The sequence below is a fragment of the Parastagonospora nodorum genome (genome assembly GCF_000146915.1).
Source record: "Parastagonospora nodorum SN15 chromosome Unknown scaffold_19, whole genome shotgun sequence".
Taxonomy (NCBI): Eukaryota; Fungi; Ascomycota; class Dothideomycetes; order Pleosporales; family Phaeosphaeriaceae; genus Parastagonospora; species Parastagonospora nodorum.
Genome location: NW_001884567.1, coordinates 123,845 through 146,016, shown reverse-complemented (window position 1 = coordinate 146,016; position 22,172 = coordinate 123,845). Strand labels below are relative to the sequence as shown.

Below are 22,172 nucleotides of genomic sequence, written 5' to 3'. Positions count from 1 at the left end.
TTTTGGGTCAACGTTATATATGTAAAAGCATCATGGGGCAATGACTGTTCAGACTCTAAGAAAACGAGTTGGTTAAAAGTTTGCAGCGGAAAATGAGGAAAAGTGAATAATTTCGTTTCATTACAGACTACACTCCGTGATCCAGAAGCATTCGCAGCATTGTATGTCAGCAAACTGCCCTCTCCCTCTCTTTGACGATATCCTTGGGCAGCCAAGCTCGGACAACTGCTCGAAAAGCTTTCATCGCACAGCTAAACTGACTAAGTGCGGTTCACACACGACCATGAATGAGAAGCAATGGCAGCATCCTTTACATTAAAATGGTTTTTTCCCACTTCTCGAGACAAGGCTCGGGCAGCCAAATCTAGCACCATCCCAGTTTTAACAGTGCCCTGCCCAGCATCTAGTACTGTTTACTGTCTCCAAATATGATGCATCTCCGCCCGACAGAGCGCAATGACCAAAATCTACCACACAGATTAGATTCAGTCCACTCCACCACGCGAACCCTCAGCACTTACAACAGCAGGATCCACACCCCCTGCAATCCTCACTCTCCAAGAACTCCGGTCCACACCACTAAGATCCGTTATATCGTTCGACTCCTGCAGCAGTAATTCGGCAACACATCTATCCCCAAAATACACCTGCGTCGTAATCGCGCTATGATCCTTCTGTCGCACATTTAGCACCACATCCTCCCCGCCTTCTTTCCCCTTCAGAAACATATCCAAATCCGAGCGTCTCGCATCAGAAACATGCCTCAATTCGGCCATCTGTCCACCATCAGGACTCTCCACTGTCCACAGATTCTTCATCGCCCAACCGTGGTGGCGCAGGTCGAATAGCGGCAGCCCGGCGGTGTCTTTTATCTGGCGGCGCCAGGACCAGGATTTCATTAGACCTTCGCCTCCTCCAACGAAGAGCTCTTGGCCTCTGTCATCCACTACGGTGACTTTTGAGAACATCCGATCGTGGCACTTGATGAAGATGCTGGTTTCTTCTTGAGCGATTGGAACGTCGGAGAAGTGGAAAGGTAGGGAGCAGGATTCGAGTGCTGCCATGGTGTGAAGAGACGGCCAATGTGATGGAGTTTAGAAGGCTTTGCAAATGTAATCACTTTGAAGGTATATGCGTCCGAACTTCGGCAGTGGAGGAAGATGCAACTAGGGGTTTTTTTGGGTGCAGAAAAGAGAGCAATAGGTCATATCCCCAGCAGGCCATTACGAACCACGCCGTAAGTATGCAGATCTTGGCAAGATGGCTGTGATCTGTAAAAAGCGAGCTGCAATATCGGTTGCCTCCCAGGACACCTTCGGAATAAGGTCCTTCAATTACTGTTGGCTTAACTGTTCGCCAACAGGAATGCACTCAGGCGTAAGCCGCACGATTGTTCGAAATCGAACCTAGTACATGGTCCAATCAAGGACCTCACAAACTATGCACCTTCTCAGTCACCATACGCAGTGGAATAACAGACATTCTACCTATATCTCAGCAGCGATGATTTCCAAGGCTACTGCAGGGCGTTCTGCGCCAATGTTTACCCGACCACATTTATCCGAACGAACATGATAGTTCAGCGCAGATCTTGTCTGGAGGGGAAAGGACTCCGGTGTTGAAGAATCTTGATCCTTGCTCCGCATCATGCGATGATGGCAATTTGCATACACCAAACTTGGACAGAACCTGTACTCGTCCCACATATATACGCTTGTGCCAGATCCCTGGAGAAAGCCGAGGGATGTCAGGGAAAGTCACTTTCGCCGGCCCACAAGACTGGTCTGAGACTTTGCGTTTCCTCTTTTGAAAAGTGTTGATACGGATAAAAAGCTCTTGACCTTCCTCTTCCATGGATCCTTGGTCCTGATGTGCCGCGAGAGCGATGACAAGGTCATCTGGAAGGTCCGACATGGTGAATATGTTAGCCGGTGATGATTCGTGGTGGAATGGAGGACAGGAAGTCTAACAAGAGCTGGCAGACGAAAGTATTAGCTTGAACGCTAGGTGTGAATGACTCCAAATACCACAGTTTACGCATATATTCAGAGAGACAGTGCTGTATTTATACTATGATTCCTTATAGAATGATTGTCAAGTGGTATATATATATATATATACGATAAAAGAGAGACTGTGATCGGTGGTATATGTACAGTGCGCTAAAAGATAATGTGCGATGAAAAGATATGAACAGCCCAGCCATGTATGCCATTACGCCAGTACCCTCTATTCGTCGGTATCATGAAAGGCTAAGAAATATTATCGAAAGCCACGGAAAGACTCTGTTAAGAGTCCCGCCGCCATTTCTGTGCCTAGTGTCGACTTCATCCACATCGGTCCCAGGAGCGTGGCGGGTGCCAAGCATTTGTAGCGCACGCTGGCGCGCCCACTCTCTGCGATTTTGTGTTGGCGAGCAATCTTGAAGTGGTGTGTGTGGTTGTTGGAGCAGGAGTTTCACCGCTTGGTGGACTTGGGGCTGCTGGGGTAGATATCGTGGTTGGCGCAGTGCCATTATTGGCCATCTCAATGTCTGCTGGTCGAGATCGCATCCTTTCTGGAGCGCTGAAAATACGGCGACCTGCCATCGCTCCTCCTATGCGTCTCCCTAGCGATCCGATTGGTCCTGGTGGAGCAGTATGAGGTTGCGATAGGGTTGGAGGAGTGCTCGATTGTCCATTTGCTGAATGCGTGCCACGTGCTCGCATGCGACTTATATGACGCTCCCTTCGTACCATCATATTTGTGATTTTCACCGGACAAGCGCCGGGTGGTAGCACACTTTGCTTGCACAGCGGGCATAGCGAAGAGTTGCGGAGGAGGAAGGTATCGATGCAATCGGGATGGAAGATATGACGGCATGGTAGCTCGCGGACTTGTGTTGTGTTAGATTCGAAGTCGTCCAGACATATCGCGCAGGTCGGCTGGTTCAGGGATGATGCTGAAGCACCCACTGCTGTCGGCGCAGACGAATGGCGCACTAGGGGAGAAGTTTTGTTTCCCGTCTCGGCATCTACAGACGACGAAGCGAGATCTGCCGCTGGTAGAGGAATCTGCGGGATTGCCTTCTCGTGGTCGGTGGCGGTGTTGGCAGTGTATGTATACACTGGCAGCTTGTCGAGGATCTGTTGAGATACGTTCAAGCGCTTGACTCCAAGTGCTTCGAGGTCGACTTCACCAGCGAGCACGCGCCGTTGAAGGTTGTTGCGCCGCCTCCGCTGGATGAAATGCATTGCGATAGATGTGCCACAGACTGCGACGATGAGGATGGCCAGCACTATGACAAGGAAAACCCACAAGCTCGGAAGCTGAGCACCTTGTTCTGTCGCCACCGTAGCCCACAGACGAACATAGTCGCTGGGATCGAGTTCTTGCGCAAGGTCGTCGCCATGTGGAACACTGGTCACATTGCCCGAGTACTGTGCCATCTGATTCATGATGATGTCGCCCGTCATGGAAGATAGCGCATATGTGGGGAAGGTGTTTGCGCTCTGCCAGCTCCCACCATCGTTGAGACTCCAGGACGGATCGTTGAGGACCGGGGGCTGGTCATTGCCTCGCGCGGGCTGGTACACGAAGATGCCCTTGGTCGGCTCCTTGCGCGCGGCGGCAAAGTACTCGAGCGTGCATTGCGCAGAAAACCAAGGGGCGATTGCGATCAAGGCGTAGTCCTTGTCTTGTGGAAGGTTGGCCAGCCGTGTTCAGCGATTGCGCAGCCACGTGAACTTTTAGCTCCTCGCTCTTGCAGCCATCCGAGCTTAGATTGGGGACGTAGAGTATGCCGTACGGGTCCGAGCGGCCGACGCCTTTGGTGGAGAGAGTCTGGAAGTTAGCCATCGATGCGGTAGGTAGCAAGGAGACGCTGGAATTGAGAGTCTCGAATTCTTTGTTGTCGTAGCTGATTGTGTATGGATCGGGAAAGTCAATCGTGTAGATGCCGATGCGTTGGGCAGCTGTGCGACACAGCGATTAGTGGCATGTTCCAAGCAGCGACAGGCCGAGGGGTGGTGACGTACTCATGTTGAAGCGCAATGGACAATGGACGGTTACACAGGAGCCACAGGAATGCAGATACAACCTCGCATGCTGGATCAATCAGTCGAGCGAGAATGGCGCATGTACAGGAAATGCGACGCGCAGCAGAGTGAAAGTGAACGGGGAACAGTCAAGAGGGCAGCAAGAGTGGTGTTCACGAGCTGAAATCTGGGTGGTTGACGGCGGCTGGAAACCGCCTCTGCCGGATGCATGGATGCCCGGAGCACGGAAAGCTTAGCCAAAGCTTGTTGGCGCCGGTTGCACGTTACGAATGTCCAATTGCGTCGACGCGCAATTGTTCGTAGTAAGCTGACGACGAATGCGCCCAAGCGCAGGATGCAGCGCAGAGCGTCGCGTCGTCACGGGACTAGGCGGTACGTAGTGAAGGTCTTGCCAGACTGCATGGGTGTCCGTGAGAGGCGCTTGGCGAGCTCGGACGCAGCTACCTAGGCGATGCAGCAGCTGCGAATGCGACATCGTGGACCATCCTTCACAGCACCAAACCCTCGCACACGCCCCGTCACCTGCTGCTACTGTCCACGATGCCACCCTAGCAGAAGAAACGTCGCCATCCATACCCAGCCGACGAGTGCGCAGTCACGTGCGCGGAACCTGAGGCCGCCTGCTCCCCACGTCCACGGCGCGTCTTCCCCGCATACCCCAACATTCCGCGCCCTCACCACCAGCACCCGCAATGGCCCCCTCCAATGTGAGCAGCAAGGGCAAGGCGAAGCCCGGCTCAAAGCCATCGGCCACCCCACGCAGTCGAAACACCACACCACTGCCCAATATGCGCGCGTCAACGGAGCCCTCGTCGTCCTCGTCATACTTCAACAAGCCCCTCAGCTCCTACCTAAAAAGATGCGAGACTACTCTGGAGGAGATATTGGATGCCGGAGGAAGCAGCACATCGATACCATCGGGCAGCAAGCTGCTCGCCATGCGCGATAAGATCGAGTCGACAGTGGTCAAGAACGTTGAGACGCGGTGCACGCATTCCGAGAGCGTGTTGAGGGAGTTGCAGGGCATGAGGAAGAATCGAGGGCCACGGGAAAGGGAAAAGGACAAGGACACGGAAGACCGCGAGCGCAAACAGAAGCTGAAAAAGGTTGCGAAGAAGCACGATGAGGACGGCAAGCACCCGCCCACGACAGGCGCGCATGGCGTCACCAGACAGGATGGTCTAGATGTCAACAAAGGTACGTCTTCACCATGAGAAAAGCTTCCCGATTTCACCTCCACCACCCGTACGGATCCCGCGCAGCGGTTGGTTATAAAATTGCCTTTAACGTTCTGTCGCCACAACAACACGAGCAACAGCAGAGTTGCAACCATGCGTACAAGATCGGTGCTAACAAGCTCGTCCACAGACAATTCTTCCGCCATGTCCTCGCCTATATCACAGGCTCCGCCCTCCGCAGCTGGCGCCGGCGATGCGGCCTCGCCCACCGGCTCTGACGTCTCACACCAGCCTGTGCCCGCGCCCGCTGTGCCGCAGTTCCAGACCTTCGGCCCAGACCCCGCCAAATTCGACGATCCCACCATATACCATATTCGTGAGGTCACCCCGGGCATGTCAGCCGAGGAGCGCAAGGAGATATACTGTGTTGCCGACTTCCCCCCGTCTGATCTACGCGACCGCACAGCTGGCTCACCGCCTAACAAAGACTTTTCAAACGCAAAGCCAGCAACACAGGTTAATGCCACTGTGTTTGCCAACTATGTGGAGCCTTACATCCGACCGCTCACGGAGGAGGATGTAGCATTCTTGAAAGAGCGGGGCGATAGGATAGCACCGTTCGTGCTCCCGAGACGTGGAAACCGGCACTACAAGGAGATCTGGGCAGAGGAGGATGGCGCCATGCACATCGACTCGAATGACCAACGACCAGCACCTAATGTGCCGCGCGGTGCAGCTGAGGACGTCACTGATGATGTACTCGAGACTGACCAAGTATCTACTGGTCCTCTGCTGGCCCGGCTGTTAGGTACTCTACGTCCAGAGGGACGCGGCAACCAGAATAGCTCCAACGGTGCAAACGGTCTCAATGACGATGCGATGGACATTGACGAAGGCGCCGGTGCACCTGCAGACAGCACAAACACCAACTCGATACCGGCCGCTACGCAGCTCCCCGACTTCCAATCTCCAGCATGGAAGTCTGCCCAGTCCAACGGCCGCACCGAATACAGCGGCCTCGAGGACCGCGTCCTGATGGAGTTGAAGCACTACGGTCTGATCTCGGAAGCCGACGCCGAGTCCGCCGCCTACGACTCCCACTTCGATGACGAAGTCGCCCAGCGTCTGCGCTTCCTCCAAGAAGAACTCCGCAAACAGTCCATCGTCAACGGCGCGCGCAAACAGCGCCTCCTCGGCCTCACCGAAGAGCGCATCGCCCAGCAGGAATACAACACCATCGCAGACGACCTCGACAACCAGCTCAATGCCGCCTACCTCAAGCGCAACCGCAACATTGGCAAGGGCAAGAAGCAGAATAAGCGTCCTGGCGGCGCCGGCGGTGGTAGTCATGCCATCACAGGCACGGCTGTAACGAGACCTGGTGTTGGCGAGCCGATCAAGACGCTCATGGAGCGCAGGCAGCAGTGGATCAACACCATCGGCCCTGTCGTCAACTACGGAAAGACGGGCCTGCCTACCGAGAGCATCTTCGAGGAAGAGAGAATGCGAGAGCTTGAGAGCAGGGAGGTGGAGATCTGGAACACTGAGGCTGAAGAGTAGGGCGTGGTTACTTCACTCGCATACACGGCGTTATCAGGGTCGGATCTGGACTTTGGGCTTTGGCGTTTTTGGTGAAATTGGACATCTTGGGTCCGGGTTGTCTATGGAAGAATGACCGGGCGTTGTTCACGTGGCATGGCATTTGATGAAGATACCAAGGTCGATAGTTCTACATGTTGTGTAGCAATCATGCTATGCTTGGAAAAGAAACACAGAGAAGTGAACTTTGTACAACTGTTCATACATCTATCTACCCACCTCTGTGAATCATGCTAACAATGCCCCAACACCATGCTCAATCAATGCCCCACTCCACCCGCAACCCAATTCAGAAACTCTGGATCCCCTGGATTCGGAAACATACCCCTATCCTGTCCCTGCTGTGCCCCTTGCGGCTGCTGCCCCAACTGTCTCTGCTGCTCCTCCTGCCTGCGCCTCTCTTCCTCCTGGCGCCTTTGTCGCTGCGTGCGGTAGTACAACAAGAACGCCAGCGCGCCGCTCAACGCGAGTATGACCAGCGACTCCAGGATATCCGAATCGATGTCGTCGGCGTAGTCGTCATAGTCGTCATCGGGATACGCGTCGTCGAGGTCCCACTCTGCGAGTTCGGCTTCGAGAAAGGCCGAGAGCCATTCTGTCAGTGTGAGGTCTTTTTTCTGGACTGCGTTGGATATTAGCATAGAAGAAAAGAGACAGCTTATGTGAAGGGAGGAAGAGAGGCCAGGACTTACCGGGTTCATCCTGAATGCTCTTAATCTTGCCATTCGTAATGGTATTCCACCAACTCCGCAGCCTAAGCTTGTATAGCGCCAGGACGACTGGGAGATACGCCTCGCGTGGATTAGTTTCCAGGGCGAGGTCGTAGTGTCTCTTCGCGAGGTGGAAGTCTTGGTCGATTCCGATGCCGTTTTCGTGCATCCAGCCCAGGTTCCAGTTTGCTTGGGCAGACTGCATAGTGTCTGCGGCAGCTTGGTAGCATTGGGCAGCTTTCTCTTTGTCGGCGGTGGTGCCGAGGCCTTGGAGGTAGTAGTCGCCCATTTTGACCATGGAGTCTACGTTTTTTTGCTCGGCGGAGCGGGTCCAGTAGATCAGAGCTAGAGCGGCGTCGCCGGCAAGCGAGGCTTGTTTCTTCATGAAAGGTACGATGGAAGAGAGAGTGAAGCGCGGCTTGACCTGGTCGAGGAGGTATGCGACGTTTGCCTGGCCGATTTCAAAACCTTGCTCGGCGGCCATCATATAGCCTACAAGAGCTGTTTCGAGATCGCCACTGGCATAAGCTGCGTTGGCTTCTGGGAACGATGTCGAGATGAACTCGGCTTTCTCAGCGACGATCTTATAATAAGCAGCTGCAACGGGGCAGGACTTGTCACGGCCGACGCCGTTGTGGGTGAGCTCAGCGAGATAGTAGAATGCTTCGAGGTGTCCGTGCCTAGCGGCAAGCTCAAAGTACTTTATCGCGATGGCGACGTCGCCTTGATCGAGGAACAGTGCTCCGAGTCTAACTTGCGCAACTGCCAGGTCCTGATCTGCAGCGGCAGCAAACAAGTCAGCTGCTCTTACGGCATCCTGAGGTACACCCAGTCCATTCAGATACATGATGCCCATGGAGTACTGGGATAGCGCGTCTCCATGGTCAATGCCACGCTTGAACCAGGTCTTCGCGATTTCGTAACTTTCGGGCATTCCTTCTCCACGGAGGAACATACGTCCAAGATAGCCAGCGGCCTTCGCAGCCAGCCTCTCAGTAGTAGGTGGCACATTCGGTCTGATCTTGCCCTCCTTTGTCCAGTACATGCGAGCAAGTTCAAGGAACCTTTTCTTTGCTGCCGGCAAGTCGCGCTCGGATGTTCTAGATCCATCGTAGTTGAGCTTGGCAAGGTTGAAGCTGGCTCTTGCATCGCCTTTCCGGGCCTGGAGATCCATGTACTCGACCACGTCTTCCAGCGAGCTGTATGCATCTGAGTGAACGCTGCCGATCTTGGCATTCTGACCAGAGCTGCTAGCACTCGCACCCTCGCCGTAGACGCCACCCTCCTCGTCAGCAATCTTGTACGATTCTCGTACGGTAGAATGTCCACCTGGTGGTCCTGAGCGAATGTATGTGATTGCCTTCTTTGCGACGGATTTGTAGAAATGCACAGCCTCTGCGCAATTTCGTGGTGTGGAGATGCCGGCAGAATGTCGGTAGGCGATGGTCATTTCTGAGCGGACATTGCCATCCTCGGCAGCCAGAGTGTGGTACAGCATAGCTCTTGCCTGGTCCTGCTTGACCGCGCCACCAATACCGGTAGAATACATGAACCCCACCATGTGCTGTGCCGACGAGTTTCCGTTCAGTGTCGCAAGCTCGTGGTACCTGCGGAAGGCCTCGGAGTAATTTCGGGGATGCGTAAAGTTGCCGTAGAAGTTCATCTCGGCGAGGGTGAATAGCGCATCGGGGTTCTTCTGTCCTGCAGCTTCTTCCAGCAGCCTGACTGCCTGGGCGAGCGGCTCTCCCAGTTTCCTCGGCTGCGAACTGCTTGTCAGCAGGTCCTGCTGCGCCGGTGCGTTCATGAAGAGGAGGACAAATATCTCCTTGGCGTAGTATGCGCTCGACCCGAGTATGCCGGACTTTTTCTCAAACTTCCACCATGGCGCTGCTGGTGGCTGAATGTTGCGTAGGACTGACATGGCCTCGCTGAACGCGATCTCTCCCTGGTGAGGATTCGCGCCTCCATCGGTATTCCCCCATCTTGACCTCCATGGTTGCTCCCCATCTTGGCCGCCAGCCGAATAGCTTCGTGATGATTTCTCGCTCGCGTGTGCTCGGTCGTCGTTTTGGGATTCCGCTGTCGTAATGCAAATGAAGAATGAGAGAAGAACTAGCCATCTAGCAGTCAGTCACCGAGTCTCACGTGCGTGGCTGCGCCGATGCTCACCAAAGAGGAGCGGCACGAGCCGCTGTAGTCGTGGCCTCATCGTGGATAGTATTGGGTCGAAGAGAAAGTCGAAAGGAAACCGATCATCGCGTCATTTCAGGTAGAGGAGGCAAGAGCGCGACTGCGCGTAAGCTGTTGTCGTGTGTTTGCTGCTTCAGGCCAGCTTTCACTACCCACGTCGCTTGGAGTTGCGCCGCAAGACGGGCCAATGAGCGTTGACGTCACCGCCGCAGCTGCACCGTCCACTACAGCGCAAGGTTTGGTAGACTTCTGCTGTATTACAGGTATGCTACTATGCGTACTCCACTTCTCGTCATCGAGTAGTATATATCAGCTATCTTGGATTCTTCGTCAGAGCGGACGAAAGACATCGGGCTTGCGCCTGCCATCTTGCCGCATTTGTCATCGCCCAACAAGGCACCCTACTAGCATCATCATGACTGCACTTCGTATCCATTTCAACTCTTCTTTTCCTTGGTCTTGCTTGCTTGCGACGTCTTTCCCCTACATTAGACCACCCTGACTCCACCATGGCAATTGAAAATACCAGGCCGGAGCGAGCACCGCTACTCCATCGCTCAACCTCCGTGAGGGCTGTTTACTCAAAGGACGATGCAGAGACAGGCATATCAGCAGCGAGAGGATCTTGCATCATAGCATCCATAGGACTGCTGATATTCCTCCAAGGTACGTCGAGACGTCTAGATGTCTCCCATGGACCTCAAACCAACGTTGCCTCTTCTCATGCTGACGTCAATTAGCAACCAACATATCAATCCTCACCACGACACAATCATCAATAGCTGCGGATCTGGACGCCTTTGAACAAGCAACATGGCTGACTTCTTCCTATCTAATCGCCATGTCATCTCTTGCCCCGCTCATGGGTCGCCTGTCTCAGGTCTTCAGCGGTCGTCTTTGCATGTTTTTTTCAACCATGTTGATCAGCATTGGTACCCTGGTCACCGGATTCTCCACCTCATTCAGGATGTTTCTGGTCGGCCGCGCACTCACTGGAGCTGGAGGTGGTGGCATTTTCATCGTCGCTAGCATCATCGTTATCCAGATGACATCACCAAAGCGCCGTGGCCTCTACATTGGACTTGTGAACACAGGCATGACTGTCGGCGTATCGTTGGGAGCCGTTATAGCAGGCGCCCTCGAACCTGAGATAGGCTGGCAGCCATTGTTTTGGATACAGTCGCCTATCAGTCTGCTTGCCGGAATCAGTCTTCTCCTGTCAATACCGTCGGACTACTCAAAAGAAAACCAATATAGCGATATGTCGTTGGGGCAGAAGCTCAGGCGTATCGACTACTCCGGGATTCTTCTTCTTATCGCAGCCATTATCCTTTTCCTCCTCGGCTTGTCTGGACCGAGGATCCTCTGGACACCACTCATTCTTTCCGCGTTCGCTCTGCCCGTCTTCATCTTGAATGAGAGTCACATTGCTACAGATCCTGTCATTCCTGTATCCGTCCTCAAATCTCGAGGCACTCTCCTCACTTGCTTCGCCACACTTGGCTTTATGATGGCACGATGGACCATCTTGTTCTACACACCAATGTACGCCATCGCGGTTCGAGGATGGGCTCCCGCAGTTGCCGGATCTATCCTGATCCCAACTAATGCGGGCTTCGCCACCGGTGGTCTTCTGGCTGGTGTTTTCCACATCAAGCGTACCGGAAGCTTCTATCTTCACAGCGTTATCTCAATGGGTCTCTTCCCAGTAACAATGGCCGTCCTCGCTTTTATCTCCACATCCAGCAGCCCTTGGGGAGGATACGTTGTCATGGTCTTCTTGAATGGTCTCATCACGGGCGCTTCGATGAATTACGCCTTAGTCCACCTTCTCCACCTCACGCACGCCGACGTTCATCCAATCGTCATCTCACTTCTTGCCACTTTCCGTGGCTTTGCCGGCAGTTTCGGTTCCGCGATCGGAGGAGGAATTTTCGGACGGGTTTTGCACAAGTCATTAAAGGATGGCTTCTCGAATGCGGGTTTGACGCACCGAGGCGAGCTGATTCGGAAGCTACTGGGAAGTCCAGCGCTTGTGAGCAAGCTGAATGGGAAGGAACATACTATCGCTGTGGGGGCCTATCAAGACGCATTCAAAGTGCTGTTTTTGAGTGCCGTGGCGCTGTCTATCATCGTAGCGCTCGTACAGGCTGGTACTGGGTGGAAAGAGCCGGTAGAGAAGGATGAGCCGCTGGGGCACGAAGAGGAGGCTGAGGGCGAGGAGAGTCTGGTTGTTGGCTCTTGAACAGCTTACAGGAAAGCGGTGTGTAGGATAGACATTGATAGCGAGTTGATATTGACATAGAATGTAACAGTATCAGAACTGGATTGGAACAGCACGATACGTCTGCGACGTCGCACAGACAGTTCTTTGCAATTCACGATCGAAGAACGCTTTCAGACACTTCACTTGCTGTCTTTCGATGTTTGCCATCACTGCTTCCTTCCTTCACTGCGAGCTCGCGTCTGTTAGCGGATTGGCCCCACGATATCTGGAATCACAAACGCGCTTTCTCCATCCAGATATCACCATCCTCATTTTGGCTTCAGTCTCACTCGCGGCGGGCAACTCGAGCACGGGATCGATCGATCTCGAGACATGGCGACTACGACTCCAGTCGCGATACCAGGGAAGATTTTGAGGCTCGCTGGCTTGTCTGGGCTATCGGTTCTCGTGCTCAAACACAGCAACGTCGAATTCACGTTGCTTGTAGCCATTCACAGACCGCCCGCTAGCAAACAGCGTTTGCGCCTTGGCAGTGTCCAAGGCATTAAAGTCTTACAACTGTACAATACGACTACCACTATGTTCCGGGCTTGTTAACCAGCCACCCCTCGACGATGTCCGAGCCTTCGTTGCACGAATCCCGAAAGGACGGCGTTGATCCCGAGTCTGAAAACAAGCATCCATGTCCCCAATCAGCCCAACAATTCGAAGCCTTGGTATGGGCTGAAGGCGTCGCTTGTATCTGCGAAGACTGCCAGCCCGCTCTCTACAGCAAAACAAATTGTACCTGAGATCCTTGGCATCCCCATCGACCTCGGCCGATGGGAAATCTTTAGTGTCAGTTGGACAGAAGTTGCTCGGCTCCCAAGTCGTCACGATGCAACGGATTTCAGATTTTCAAGTACCAAGTTGGCATCAGATATGGATTCTGACGTCGGAGATTCCATGCGCCTGACACGAGATTCAGTAGACTTGAAGCCTTTACAATTGCTCAATCGCATGTCTTACAAGGGTGCTCCGCTGGTGAATAGAGATGGCTTCTACATCAAAATACCGGACAAAGAGGATGGCCAGAGCTCGAAGGGCGAACTGGTATATCATCCGGAGCGTCCATGGGACGAGATGAAAATTGATGTTGACAATATGGTATCGACCGCATCCCACTTTGAAATGCTTTCTGAAGCAGAGAGGTTGAGACAAAACCCATGGTGTGAAGAGCAAGGGGACGAGAGCGATGAAGATTGGGCATCTTGCGATGAAAGACAACCACAGCATGAACAACCTGGAGAAGGGAGCGACGATGCTTGGACTTCATGCAACGAACGATAAGGGTTGCTTGCCCAGGCAACAAGGAAAATCGGTTGCTGAAACAGAAGAAACAGTCTCAGTCTTTTGCAGTATCTGGGGATAAAGGAGACTTACACACGGTCCACACCATATAGACACAACTTTCATACAACTTCTTAATTAAAAAAAAGCTTCACGCGACGGTACTTTTGGACCTACTTTGCCAGACAGCAACAATTGAATGAAACAGCCTGCCCTCCATACACATGGGCCTTGCATGAGATATACCAGCAGCATGTTCCGTTGCACTTAGTCTGTATCTCGGTCCCCGAAGCCCTGCCCTTAGTCTTCCACCTAGCCGCATCCAGCCCATGTGGGGTAAACCGATCGCCCCCAGGACCAACACGTGTGTAAGAATACGCCCCATACTGTGCCGCATAAAGCATCTTTACCTATTAAACCCGCCCTGAACAATCCATTGTGTAACCCCACTCCATTTTACCAAGACATTTTCCCTACACCAGCATGTCCGAATACACCTCCACCAAATCCGGCTTCCAAAAGGCGATGGAATGGAGCCTAACTGGCCCGCCCTCTCAAACAAAAGCCTACGCCGAAGCTACTGTGGTACCAACATTCTACCATGTCATGAATGGCGAGCGGCTGGAGTACGACGCATATGTTAAAGGGATTGAGGAGTGGCGAGGCAAGATTTCTGAATACAAACCAGTAGTGTACGTCATATATTCCACTTACTACATTCCAAGTTCTATATCAGTTTGAGAGGGATGGGATGTGTGGCTAATAGTATGGTAGGGAAGAATTCCTCCGTGATGGACAACAAATTGCGGCGCGCATGACAGGGACGATTAAAATTGAAGGAGTGGAGAGTTTCTTTGAGAGTTTTATGTTTGGGGTTGTTGATGGGGAGACGGGCAAGTTGGTGAGTTTGGTGGAGAGGAGTGTTTGGGGGCGGGTGGGGAAGGAGCCGGAGCATGGGGTTCATTGAGGGGAGAGAGAAGTGACGGGAAGGGGAAGAGACTGAATGAGAATTGCTTTTTGTATGCGGTAGAGCATAGTAAGAACGACCAATGGATGGTCGAGATATTTAGCGAGAATCCTCGGTCATATAGCTGCGTGGCAATGTCATCGAAGAAGTTGGAAGATTCACTCTGGTTGAGCGTGCTGCTGGGAGGTGAGCGTTGTCATGAGCTTCACATCGAGGCAATTGGATATCTTGATCAAGTCGTTTTAACGAATGCAAATAGCAGCTGGGCTGAAGAAGACACCAGCGACTCATGAGCACAGCTCTCTGGCGCCGAATGAAACCATCCTGTCAGTAGGCAGTCACATGGCGGGGAGACTTTTCCTCTTCACCGCCAAAGCTTGAACACAGGTTGATACTTTCGTGGCCCTTTACGTAGATAGACGTCTCCTTGAAGTGCTGTTCAATGCGCAGACAAGGGCGCAGTGAAGGGAGACGACGGCGTATGCAAACTGGTTTCAAGACTTTGGTGTTGTGTCGAGGTCAGCAGTGAAGGATGTGACCGCCTGCTCCATGGAGCTAGGAGAGATCGGCGCCTACGGGCGGGTCTGACAGCATGGCGGCTAGGGCCGCGGTTCGCGTCACTGCGATAAGGCTTTCCACCGCATCGTTGCACAACGCAACCTTGCTCCACGCTCAAATACCCAGATATTGCCCGGAGGAACTGTATGACCATATTCCGCTCAGTTCTGAAGATCTACACCCTGCGTTGCTGCTTACCCGACGTCATTAATCATGGGGAGGAACCGCGCAGCCTCAAACACGAGCACGAGGAGTAGCGAAATGCCGGCACGAGTAGGTATGCAAGCTTGACGCAGACTCGGAGGTGTACTAATGTCTTGCAGGAACTGGGGAGTATGTATGATTATCTCGCGAAGATTGTACTCCTAGGACCCAGTGGCGCAGGCAAGTGAGTGCTCGCGATAAGCAGGGACTGGGTATGTTTGCTAACATATGAATGAAGATCATGTCTATTGCATCGCTTCGTAAAGAACGAATGTATGGAAATTTCTTTACTCCACGAGGTTTCGAACTGACCGCAGCAGGGAGATCGCTATCCTCACAGACCATCGGTGTCGAATTCTCCACCAAGATCGTCCACATCGCCGACCGCAAAGCGAACTCCTCGAACCGCAAGCGCATAAAACTTCAGCTGTGGGACACAGCCGGTACAGAACGCTTCCGCTCAGTATCACGGTCCTACTACCGTGGTGCGGCTGGTGCCATACTCGTATACGACGTGAGCAGCTGGCGAAGCTTCGAGCAACTACAAACGTTCCTGAACGATGCGCGGGCGCTTGCAGGACCAGACATCACAATCATACTGGCAGGCAACAAGGCCGACGTCATAGATGGACAACCGCCTGCAAGCTCCGACCGAGATTACTTTGGCAGCTATGGCAGCACACCATCCTCAGAAAGCGGTCTACCACCACCGACACCATCCTCGCAATCAAGTCGCGCACACTCACTCAACGCAAACCTCCATTCGTCATATACTGTTGCGCCAGATGGCCGCGAAGTACCAACAGAAACAGCGTCCCAATGGGCTGGTTCAAATGGCATTCCCGTAGCGGTCGAGGTCTCGGCCCTCGACGGAGAAAACGTGGAAGAGCTGTTCAACAGACTAGCGCGGATGATCCTGACAAAGATCGAGCTAGGCGAGATCGATCCGGACGACCCAGCGAGCGGGATCCAGTATGGCGATCTGGGGTGGGATGACGGCACGGGAAGTATCAAAAGTGGGTTTGGCGATGAGGGTGTAAGGTACCGGAAGAGGGGGAAGAAAGGTGGAGGTGCCTTGGGCGACTGGCAGGAAGTGTTCACGTTGAGTGGTGGCAGGAGAAGAGGCGGATGTTGCTGAATTGGTGTGAATATTGCAATGATTCCATATTCGGCTCGTTGTTACGAGAGCTATATTCTAATACATTTTGTAATAAGACTTCCAAAAAGCACACAGGATTCTAGCCGTTCCAAAACCCGATGTTCCGATCAATGGCATATCACATGCTTCGGCCCGAACTTAGCGCAATCTTCGAATTTTGACATTTCGTCATCATGGCTTTGACACGCGACCAACTCATCTCAGCATTTACGACGTTCTGTTTGTATAAGGATAGAATCGGCTCTCGCCCATCAACACTACAGAGCGTAGTAGACGCTACATCATGCCAATCAACGTTGAATTCGTACGAAAGCACCCACGGTCCGCCGAAACGCGTCCGACACCTCGGTACTTCTTCTCACCACTTGCGACGCCACTGGCCGCCAGGTTTTCACAGTGTCGCGTGCTCCGGGATTGCCCTGGCATTAGCGCATACAATAAGCATTTAGCATTTGCGTCACCACAATGTCTTCGTTTCTAATATCCCCTGTTGCTTCCGCGCATAGCTTTGCGCCGCAAATTTCTCTCTTCCACTCTAGAAATCTTTCCCTTCACAATACATACTTTTGCTGCTACATCTTCTACTTTTGACCGTGGAAATCTGCACTCACTACAACCACCCTGTCTTTCTCACGAGCCTATAGATCCCTTCTCGGCGCCCTCCCAAAGGCCGTCCGTAAGCCGCGCCCTGTCACAGCCGCCAACATGTCCTGGCTCAATCGCATTAATCCTACACCCGCTTTCCCGGCGCATACTGGACCGTACAAAGTTGGTTCAGTGGATATAGAGGTACCCACAAGCGAATTGGAGAGTCCAAGCACCGATTCTGGAAGCGCAGAACTTCCTACTGTCGCGTTCAGGATCTTCTATCCGGCGAGGCAAGAAAGCAATGAAAGGGGCGTCAGATGGATACCCAGCCCACAACGAGAATACATTAGTGCTTATGCTAGATTCTTGGGCGCCAGCAGCGCATTTGCAGGCGTGTTCTCGTAAGCATGAAATCCAGGCAGCTGGTCAATAATCTTCGCTAACGAAATACACAGATTGATTCCGCAACTATTGTACTACGTCTCGATGCCAGTACACCAGAACGCCAATCTTCTCGAAGCACCTACAAAGTCAAATCGATGGCCGGTCATGATATTTTCGCACGGTCTGGGAGGTTCAAGAAATGCATACTCGCATATTTGTGGATCTCTTGCTAGCCACGGAGTTGTGGTTGTTGCACCTGAACACCGGGATGGCAGCGCGCCGTTGGCTATTCACAACGTACCAAATGGAAAAGAGAAAGTACAGCGCGTGGAATACGAGAAGATTGCCCACAAACCGAGCACAGAAGTTTACGAAGCTCGTGACAAGCAATTGCGTATACGGCTGGCAGAGCTTGGATACATACACGATGCATTGATCAAGATCGATGAAGGGCGCAAACTCCAGAATGTGGCGCTGGATCAGCCAAAGAAGGCCGACAAAGATCTGCTCAGCATGTTTTCTAACACTCTCAATGTGCATGAACCAGGAGCGATCAGTTTTGCTGGTCATTCGTTCGGCGCATGCACCATGATCCAATTCGTGAAGTCAGTGTATTATCGACCAGCACAGAGCATACCGGCATTTAAGCCACTCTTCACACCAGCTGCGGATTCCAGCATTGTTCGCCAAGTAACACCCGCAAATCCTGTCGTACTTCTCGACCTCTGGACGCTGCCAATCCAGAGCCCAGATACTGCATGGCTTCGATCGCAGCCAATGCCATCGTACGATGCTCCGACTGGTGGCAAGAACCTGCTTGCGATCCTGAGTGAGGGCTTCTTCAACTGGAAATCGAACTTCAACGAAGTCAAGCGCATCCTCGCCAAGCCTATCAATGCGAAGTCTAAGCACCCCAATCAGCCTGGTCCGCACATCTTCTACCCGATCTCATCCGCGCATCTTTCGCAAAGCGATTTTGGTGTCCTGTTTCCATGGGTCACTACCAAGATCTTCGGCGCGAAAGAACCAGATCGCGTTCTGAGGCTCAATACACGCGCTATCCTGCAGGTCATGCGAGAAAACGGCATTCGAGTAGCAAACACCAGCCCACAAGACCTAGAGATTGACGAATCTCAAGCAAAGGACAAGAGCCTAGCTCAGGACACCATGATTCTGAGTCGAACTAAGGAAAGTGTACGCGACTGGGTAAATCTGAGTGCGGACATCGAAGGTGGCTTGGATCTTTCTGGGCTTGATCGCGTCGAGGGCAAGAGTCTTGTCGGTACGCCCATGGAACGAGTAGGAAGCGGCAAAGTTGGTTCGGGACCTGGAGATGCAATGCTCGAGGGTGAGGCACTGGGTCAGGTGGTGGACGATAAGGAGCGATGAGCGTTTGAAGACTGTACTTGTCCCTTGGTGCTGGCGTTTGGCATAGCGGTTTGGTGCATTAGACATACCCATGTGCATATAGATACGATACTACGATTGAACGAAATTTACTACCATCTACTGTGTCTCACCGCGTCCGCCGTTTATGAATCCAAAGCCTTGCTTCATCAAGCAAACAGGCGCATATGTACGTGTCTTGAAATGGTGCCATTAAGCTCACAGGTCTCGTCTTCACGTGACAGCGCGTTCACGCTAGCGGCCGGGCGCACTTCGACCCCACATCTCCACCCTACGAGCAAACGCCGAAGCACATACATTAACCCCGAATTAGCTTCACATCAACTTTACTTTGCTTCACTTTACACTTCAATTATACCAAAGTTGAACGATTGCACGGTGTCAAGGCGCAATTGTGAAATTGTTCACTTGAACTACGCAAGTCGGCGCAACTGACACGTCGTGCCGAGCAAACGCCATACAACAAGCTCAACCCGCTGCAGCTACGTGGCCGCGGTCTAGCTCACTCTCACACGAGGAGCTTGATGGTAACTCACCTTCAAAACCGAATTCCATACATACTCGGCTAATCAACTACCCTCACCAGCACACCTGATATGCGCGATATCGTACCATAGTCCTACTTTTTTCAAGTCAACCCTCTTGCTATACCGGACGGCCAAGAGCACATTCTGGTTGCAGTCGTCCCTTGGACGGAGCCGGCGTAACTTGCTCGCGTTGCAAGATTCGCAACAATCAACATCCACGAAAGATAAAAAGCGAGTGGTTGATGCGACTGAGCTGCGAGATCTCCAAAGTCGCATCAACATGGGCTCAGAACCGGATCATCAGGACTCACCTGCCTCCCCACCTCGTCTGCTGCAGCTGCCACAAGCCAATGGTGCACAGCACTTTTATCCTGCGGAGTTAGTCCATCAGCGATTCCAAGAGGCGCGGAACAATCCCGAAGAGTTTCACCGGAAGAACGTCGAGCATGCAACCAGGATGGGCGTTGATGCCGAAGCTTACCTGAGGAGCTTGGGACTTGGGCTGATGAGGGTGGTCTCGAAAGGGACAACAACAATCCAAGACTCAGCTGGACACCTCGATGTAATAGACACATCGGCACACGAAGAGCCGGCATCCAAACTAGAGGCCGATGTTCAGATGAAGGATGCGACAAGCCGCCCGGAGCCAGACAATATTTCGTCGTCTGAGGAAGACGTGCATATGGAAGACGCAACGAGCTCTGCCCAAGATGTTGATGCCTCCACGCCAGGCAGTGGTCCTTGGTCCGACGACGCTATGTCACCCTTAGAACCGAGTCGTCCGGAGCTACAAACAGACGCTATGCACCTGCGTGAACAAATCGAGAGTGCACCGAAGACGAAGAAGCTCAACCCCACAGCCAAGACCCCAAAGGAACGGAAGACGAAGAAAGACAAGGCCAAGCAGAACCTGAAAAACATCTCCATACATCCTGCAGCAGCTGGAATGAAGAGTCGATCCTTACCTAGAATTGCTGCAGATTCCTCAGAGACTGGCACTGCACGAGAAGCGGCCGCACGAAGCACAGGCCCGATGGAACAGACACCTTCGCTATTTGTTGAGCAGACGGAAAATTACCCTGTCCTATCTCTACCCAATTGGCACGTTGAAATCAAGCCTTCAAACTTCAACATGAAAGAGTTGGCCAAGAAGCGCTCCCCATCTCTTACAGCACTAGAGTCTCTCAAGAACATGTATTGGGCGATGCGAAGAGCAAATGCAGCCCGATAAGCGAGTTCATCGGAAGAAGCTCACGGACTACTTCAATGAGCTTCGTGACCATGTTCACAAGGCAGAATTCGCGGTAATCAATAAATGGGAGGTGAGGACAGCTCGCATCCTGAATGTTGAGAATGGGCTTCCTCGCATCTTTGGGGAACATGCTGGGTTTCCCTGGGACCTCCAGGCCGACGCCTACCAGCTGTACTTGAGGTGGATGAGAGCAGATTTTGAGCACGACGTTCTGCGTGGTATCACCGCCGTCAAGGGCCCAAATCGGGGCAGTGACAGACTGTGCCCGATATACAGGAACAAGCACCCGCCGAATGCTAAACGCTATGGTCACAATGGCCTAGTACTAGGTCAATGCTGGCCAAGTCAGCTTTGCACCGTACGCGATGGAGCACACGGTAGCTCTCAAGGAGGGATCTTTGGCGAGAAAGAGAAAGGGACTTACAGCATCGTGCTTTCAGGCGGTGGAGGGTACGACGACAGAGATGATGGGGACACAATCGTGTACAGCGGAACCGAAGGCAAGAATTCTACCCCAACTGAGGCTACGCAGCAGATGATCACCTCCTGCACTCTTGGAAACGTGATTCGGGTCATTCGATCACATCATCTCTCAACGAAAAACAAGTATCGTCCTGAGATCGGCCTACGCTACGATGGACTTTACACGGCGAAGAGCTACAAGCTGGTCGACAAGGAGAAACAGACCCACCTTTTCACTCTGGAGCGGTGTCCTGGCCAAGAGAAAATAAGATACGGCAATGGACCTGAGGGCCGCCCAACGAGGTTCGAAATCGTGGAGTACAGGAAGTTGAAGGAGATTTGATGAAAGTCGCAAGCTGCTCATCCTAGCACTAGGTGGCACAGAAAGAATTGATGAATATCGTTGTATGGTTTGATGAGGAACGGCGTAAGGATCTGCATTTTGGAATGACGTTGGGACAAGGATGATACCACTCGACATGTCGTGCGAGATTATGCTCGCTGTGTTCTGGATGTCGAAAATGACTCGATGGACGAGCAGCGGATGCGACCAAGTCAGTTTGTAGCGGGATCATGGACCTCGGCAGCACGTTGTAGTCTGGCCAGGTCGCTGTGAACGCTGTGTCAGGCGTCGCCTGTCGCTTGATTAATGCAAGCTGTAATAGGTAATATGGTCCCTGTGCATATGAGCGATCTAAGTGTGACTAGCCTAGTCCTCTGCAAGGCATCCTCAAGATAGCTAGCGTCTCGATTACCGTGCATGCGGGAAGTGAGCAACTGGTGTAAGCGGACCCCAATGCCGAGACCTGATCTCATTCGCTCCTGTGGCAAAAGATTTGAGTCGCGTCTACAAAGGGACCTACCTCTAGGATACGCTTTGCGGCGCGCCTCACCAGCGCGCATTGCACTTCACAAAGCTTGCCAACCATCTTGAATCAGGCCATTGCGGCACCTTATCTCTGAAACGATAGCGGCAGCTATTAGGCATGTGGCTCACATGAGTCTCCAACGTGGAATGGGAATGCTCGCGTCCGGCCATCTTATCCCTAGGAATGCAAACATCGCGTCGATTGTGGCACGACCACCCTGCCATCCTCCATCGCCCTTCTGCAACACTCAACACTTTCATGCAAAATTATTGCCCACCTAGCCGGATTGCGTCCAAGCCATTTCGGTGAATTCATTCCTCCCTTGCCATGTTGCGATGTTCGCCACCCTCCCTTACTTGCAACACCATATATACCAACTCGACATCATGATAGCATATTCTTTCTACTTACTCCAGTCACTCGCTTCTTTTGTCATTCGTTTCTCAAGGAGCAAGTACCAGTCATGTCACCCACATGCTCCAAGAGCGCGCGATGCGCGCACTAATTTCTATTATGCTGGCGACC

The 22,172-nt window shown here is 52.7% G+C and overlaps 11 protein-coding genes across 11 annotated transcripts; 7 read left to right on the top strand and 4 right to left on the bottom strand.

Moving 5' to 3' along the window:
- Positions 1-413: 413 nt before the first annotated feature.
- On the bottom strand, positions 414-1,064 carry SNOG_11336 (hypothetical protein; the record flags this gene model as incomplete). Its single annotated transcript, XM_001801528.1, has 2 exons — positions 414-467; positions 522-1,064. The coding sequence occupies 2 exons, from the start codon at positions 1,062-1,064 to the stop codon at positions 414-416; spliced, it is 597 nt and encodes a 198-aa protein (XP_001801580.1).
- A 367-nt stretch (positions 1,065-1,431) lies between these two features.
- SNOG_11335 (hypothetical protein) lies at positions 1,432-1,914 on the bottom strand (the record flags this gene model as incomplete). The annotated part of the gene is made up of 2 exons (XM_001801527.1): positions 1,432-1,487; positions 1,572-1,914. 2 exons carry the CDS (start codon positions 1,912-1,914, stop codon positions 1,432-1,434), a joined length of 399 nt encoding a protein of 132 aa, XP_001801579.1.
- Positions 1,915-2,327: 413 nt separating this feature from the next.
- On the bottom strand, positions 2,328-4,085 carry SNOG_11334 (hypothetical protein; the record flags this gene model as incomplete). The annotated part of the gene is made up of 3 exons (XM_001801526.1): positions 2,328-3,696; positions 3,788-3,953; positions 4,076-4,085. The coding sequence occupies 3 exons, from the start codon at positions 4,083-4,085 to the stop codon at positions 2,328-2,330; spliced, it is 1,545 nt and encodes a 514-aa protein (XP_001801578.1).
- A 644-nt stretch (positions 4,086-4,729) lies between these two features.
- Positions 4,730-7,003, top strand: SNOG_11333 (hypothetical protein; the record flags this gene model as incomplete). The annotated part of the gene is made up of 2 exons (XM_001801525.1): positions 4,730-5,224; positions 5,441-7,003. 2 exons carry the CDS (start codon positions 4,730-4,732, stop codon positions 6,773-6,775), a joined length of 1,830 nt encoding a protein of 609 aa, XP_001801577.1. The 3' UTR covers positions 6,776-7,003.
- Positions 7,004-7,074: 71 nt separating this feature from the next.
- SNOG_11332 (hypothetical protein) lies at positions 7,075-9,445 on the bottom strand (the record flags this gene model as incomplete). Its single annotated transcript, XM_001801524.1, is given in 3 exon segments — positions 7,075-7,121; positions 7,140-7,436; positions 7,507-9,445. The coding sequence occupies 3 exon segments, from the start codon at positions 9,443-9,445 to the stop codon at positions 7,075-7,077; spliced, it is 2,283 nt and encodes a 760-aa protein (XP_001801576.1).
- Positions 9,446-10,555: 1,110 nt separating this feature from the next.
- On the top strand, positions 10,556-11,959 carry SNOG_11331 (hypothetical protein; the record flags this gene model as incomplete). The annotated part of the gene is made up of 1 exon (XM_001801523.1): positions 10,556-11,959. The coding sequence occupies one exon, from the start codon at positions 10,556-10,558 to the stop codon at positions 11,957-11,959; it is 1,404 nt and encodes a 467-aa protein (XP_001801575.1).
- Positions 11,960-12,555: 596 nt separating this feature from the next.
- Positions 12,556-13,270, top strand: SNOG_11330 (hypothetical protein; the record flags this gene model as incomplete). The annotated part of the gene is made up of 2 exons (XM_001801522.1): positions 12,556-12,657; positions 12,692-13,270. The coding sequence occupies 2 exons, from the start codon at positions 12,556-12,558 to the stop codon at positions 13,268-13,270; spliced, it is 681 nt and encodes a 226-aa protein (XP_001801574.1).
- A 483-nt stretch (positions 13,271-13,753) lies between these two features.
- Positions 13,754-14,427, top strand: SNOG_11329 (hypothetical protein; the record flags this gene model as incomplete). The annotated part of the gene is made up of 3 exons (XM_001801521.1): positions 13,754-13,962; positions 14,045-14,171; positions 14,362-14,427. 3 exons carry the CDS (start codon positions 13,754-13,756, stop codon positions 14,425-14,427), a joined length of 402 nt encoding a protein of 133 aa, XP_001801573.1.
- A 703-nt stretch (positions 14,428-15,130) lies between these two features.
- SNOG_11328 (hypothetical protein) lies at positions 15,131-16,220 on the top strand (the record flags this gene model as incomplete). The annotated part of the gene is made up of 3 exons (XM_001801520.1): positions 15,131-15,183; positions 15,205-15,211; positions 15,340-16,220. 3 exons carry the CDS (start codon positions 15,131-15,133, stop codon positions 16,135-16,137), a joined length of 858 nt encoding a protein of 285 aa, XP_001801572.1. The 3' UTR covers positions 16,138-16,220.
- A 643-nt stretch (positions 16,221-16,863) lies between these two features.
- SNOG_11326 (hypothetical protein) lies at positions 16,864-18,519 on the top strand (the record flags this gene model as incomplete). Its single annotated transcript, XM_001801519.1, has 2 exons — positions 16,864-17,147; positions 17,364-18,519. 2 exons carry the CDS (start codon positions 16,864-16,866, stop codon positions 18,517-18,519), a joined length of 1,440 nt encoding a protein of 479 aa, XP_001801571.1.
- Positions 18,520-19,344: 825 nt separating this feature from the next.
- Positions 19,345-21,121, top strand: SNOG_11325 (hypothetical protein; the record flags this gene model as incomplete). The annotated part of the gene is made up of 2 exons (XM_001801518.1): positions 19,345-20,265; positions 20,288-21,121. 2 exons carry the CDS (start codon positions 19,345-19,347, stop codon positions 21,119-21,121), a joined length of 1,755 nt encoding a protein of 584 aa, XP_001801570.1.
- Positions 21,122-22,172: the final 1,051 nt, after the last annotated feature.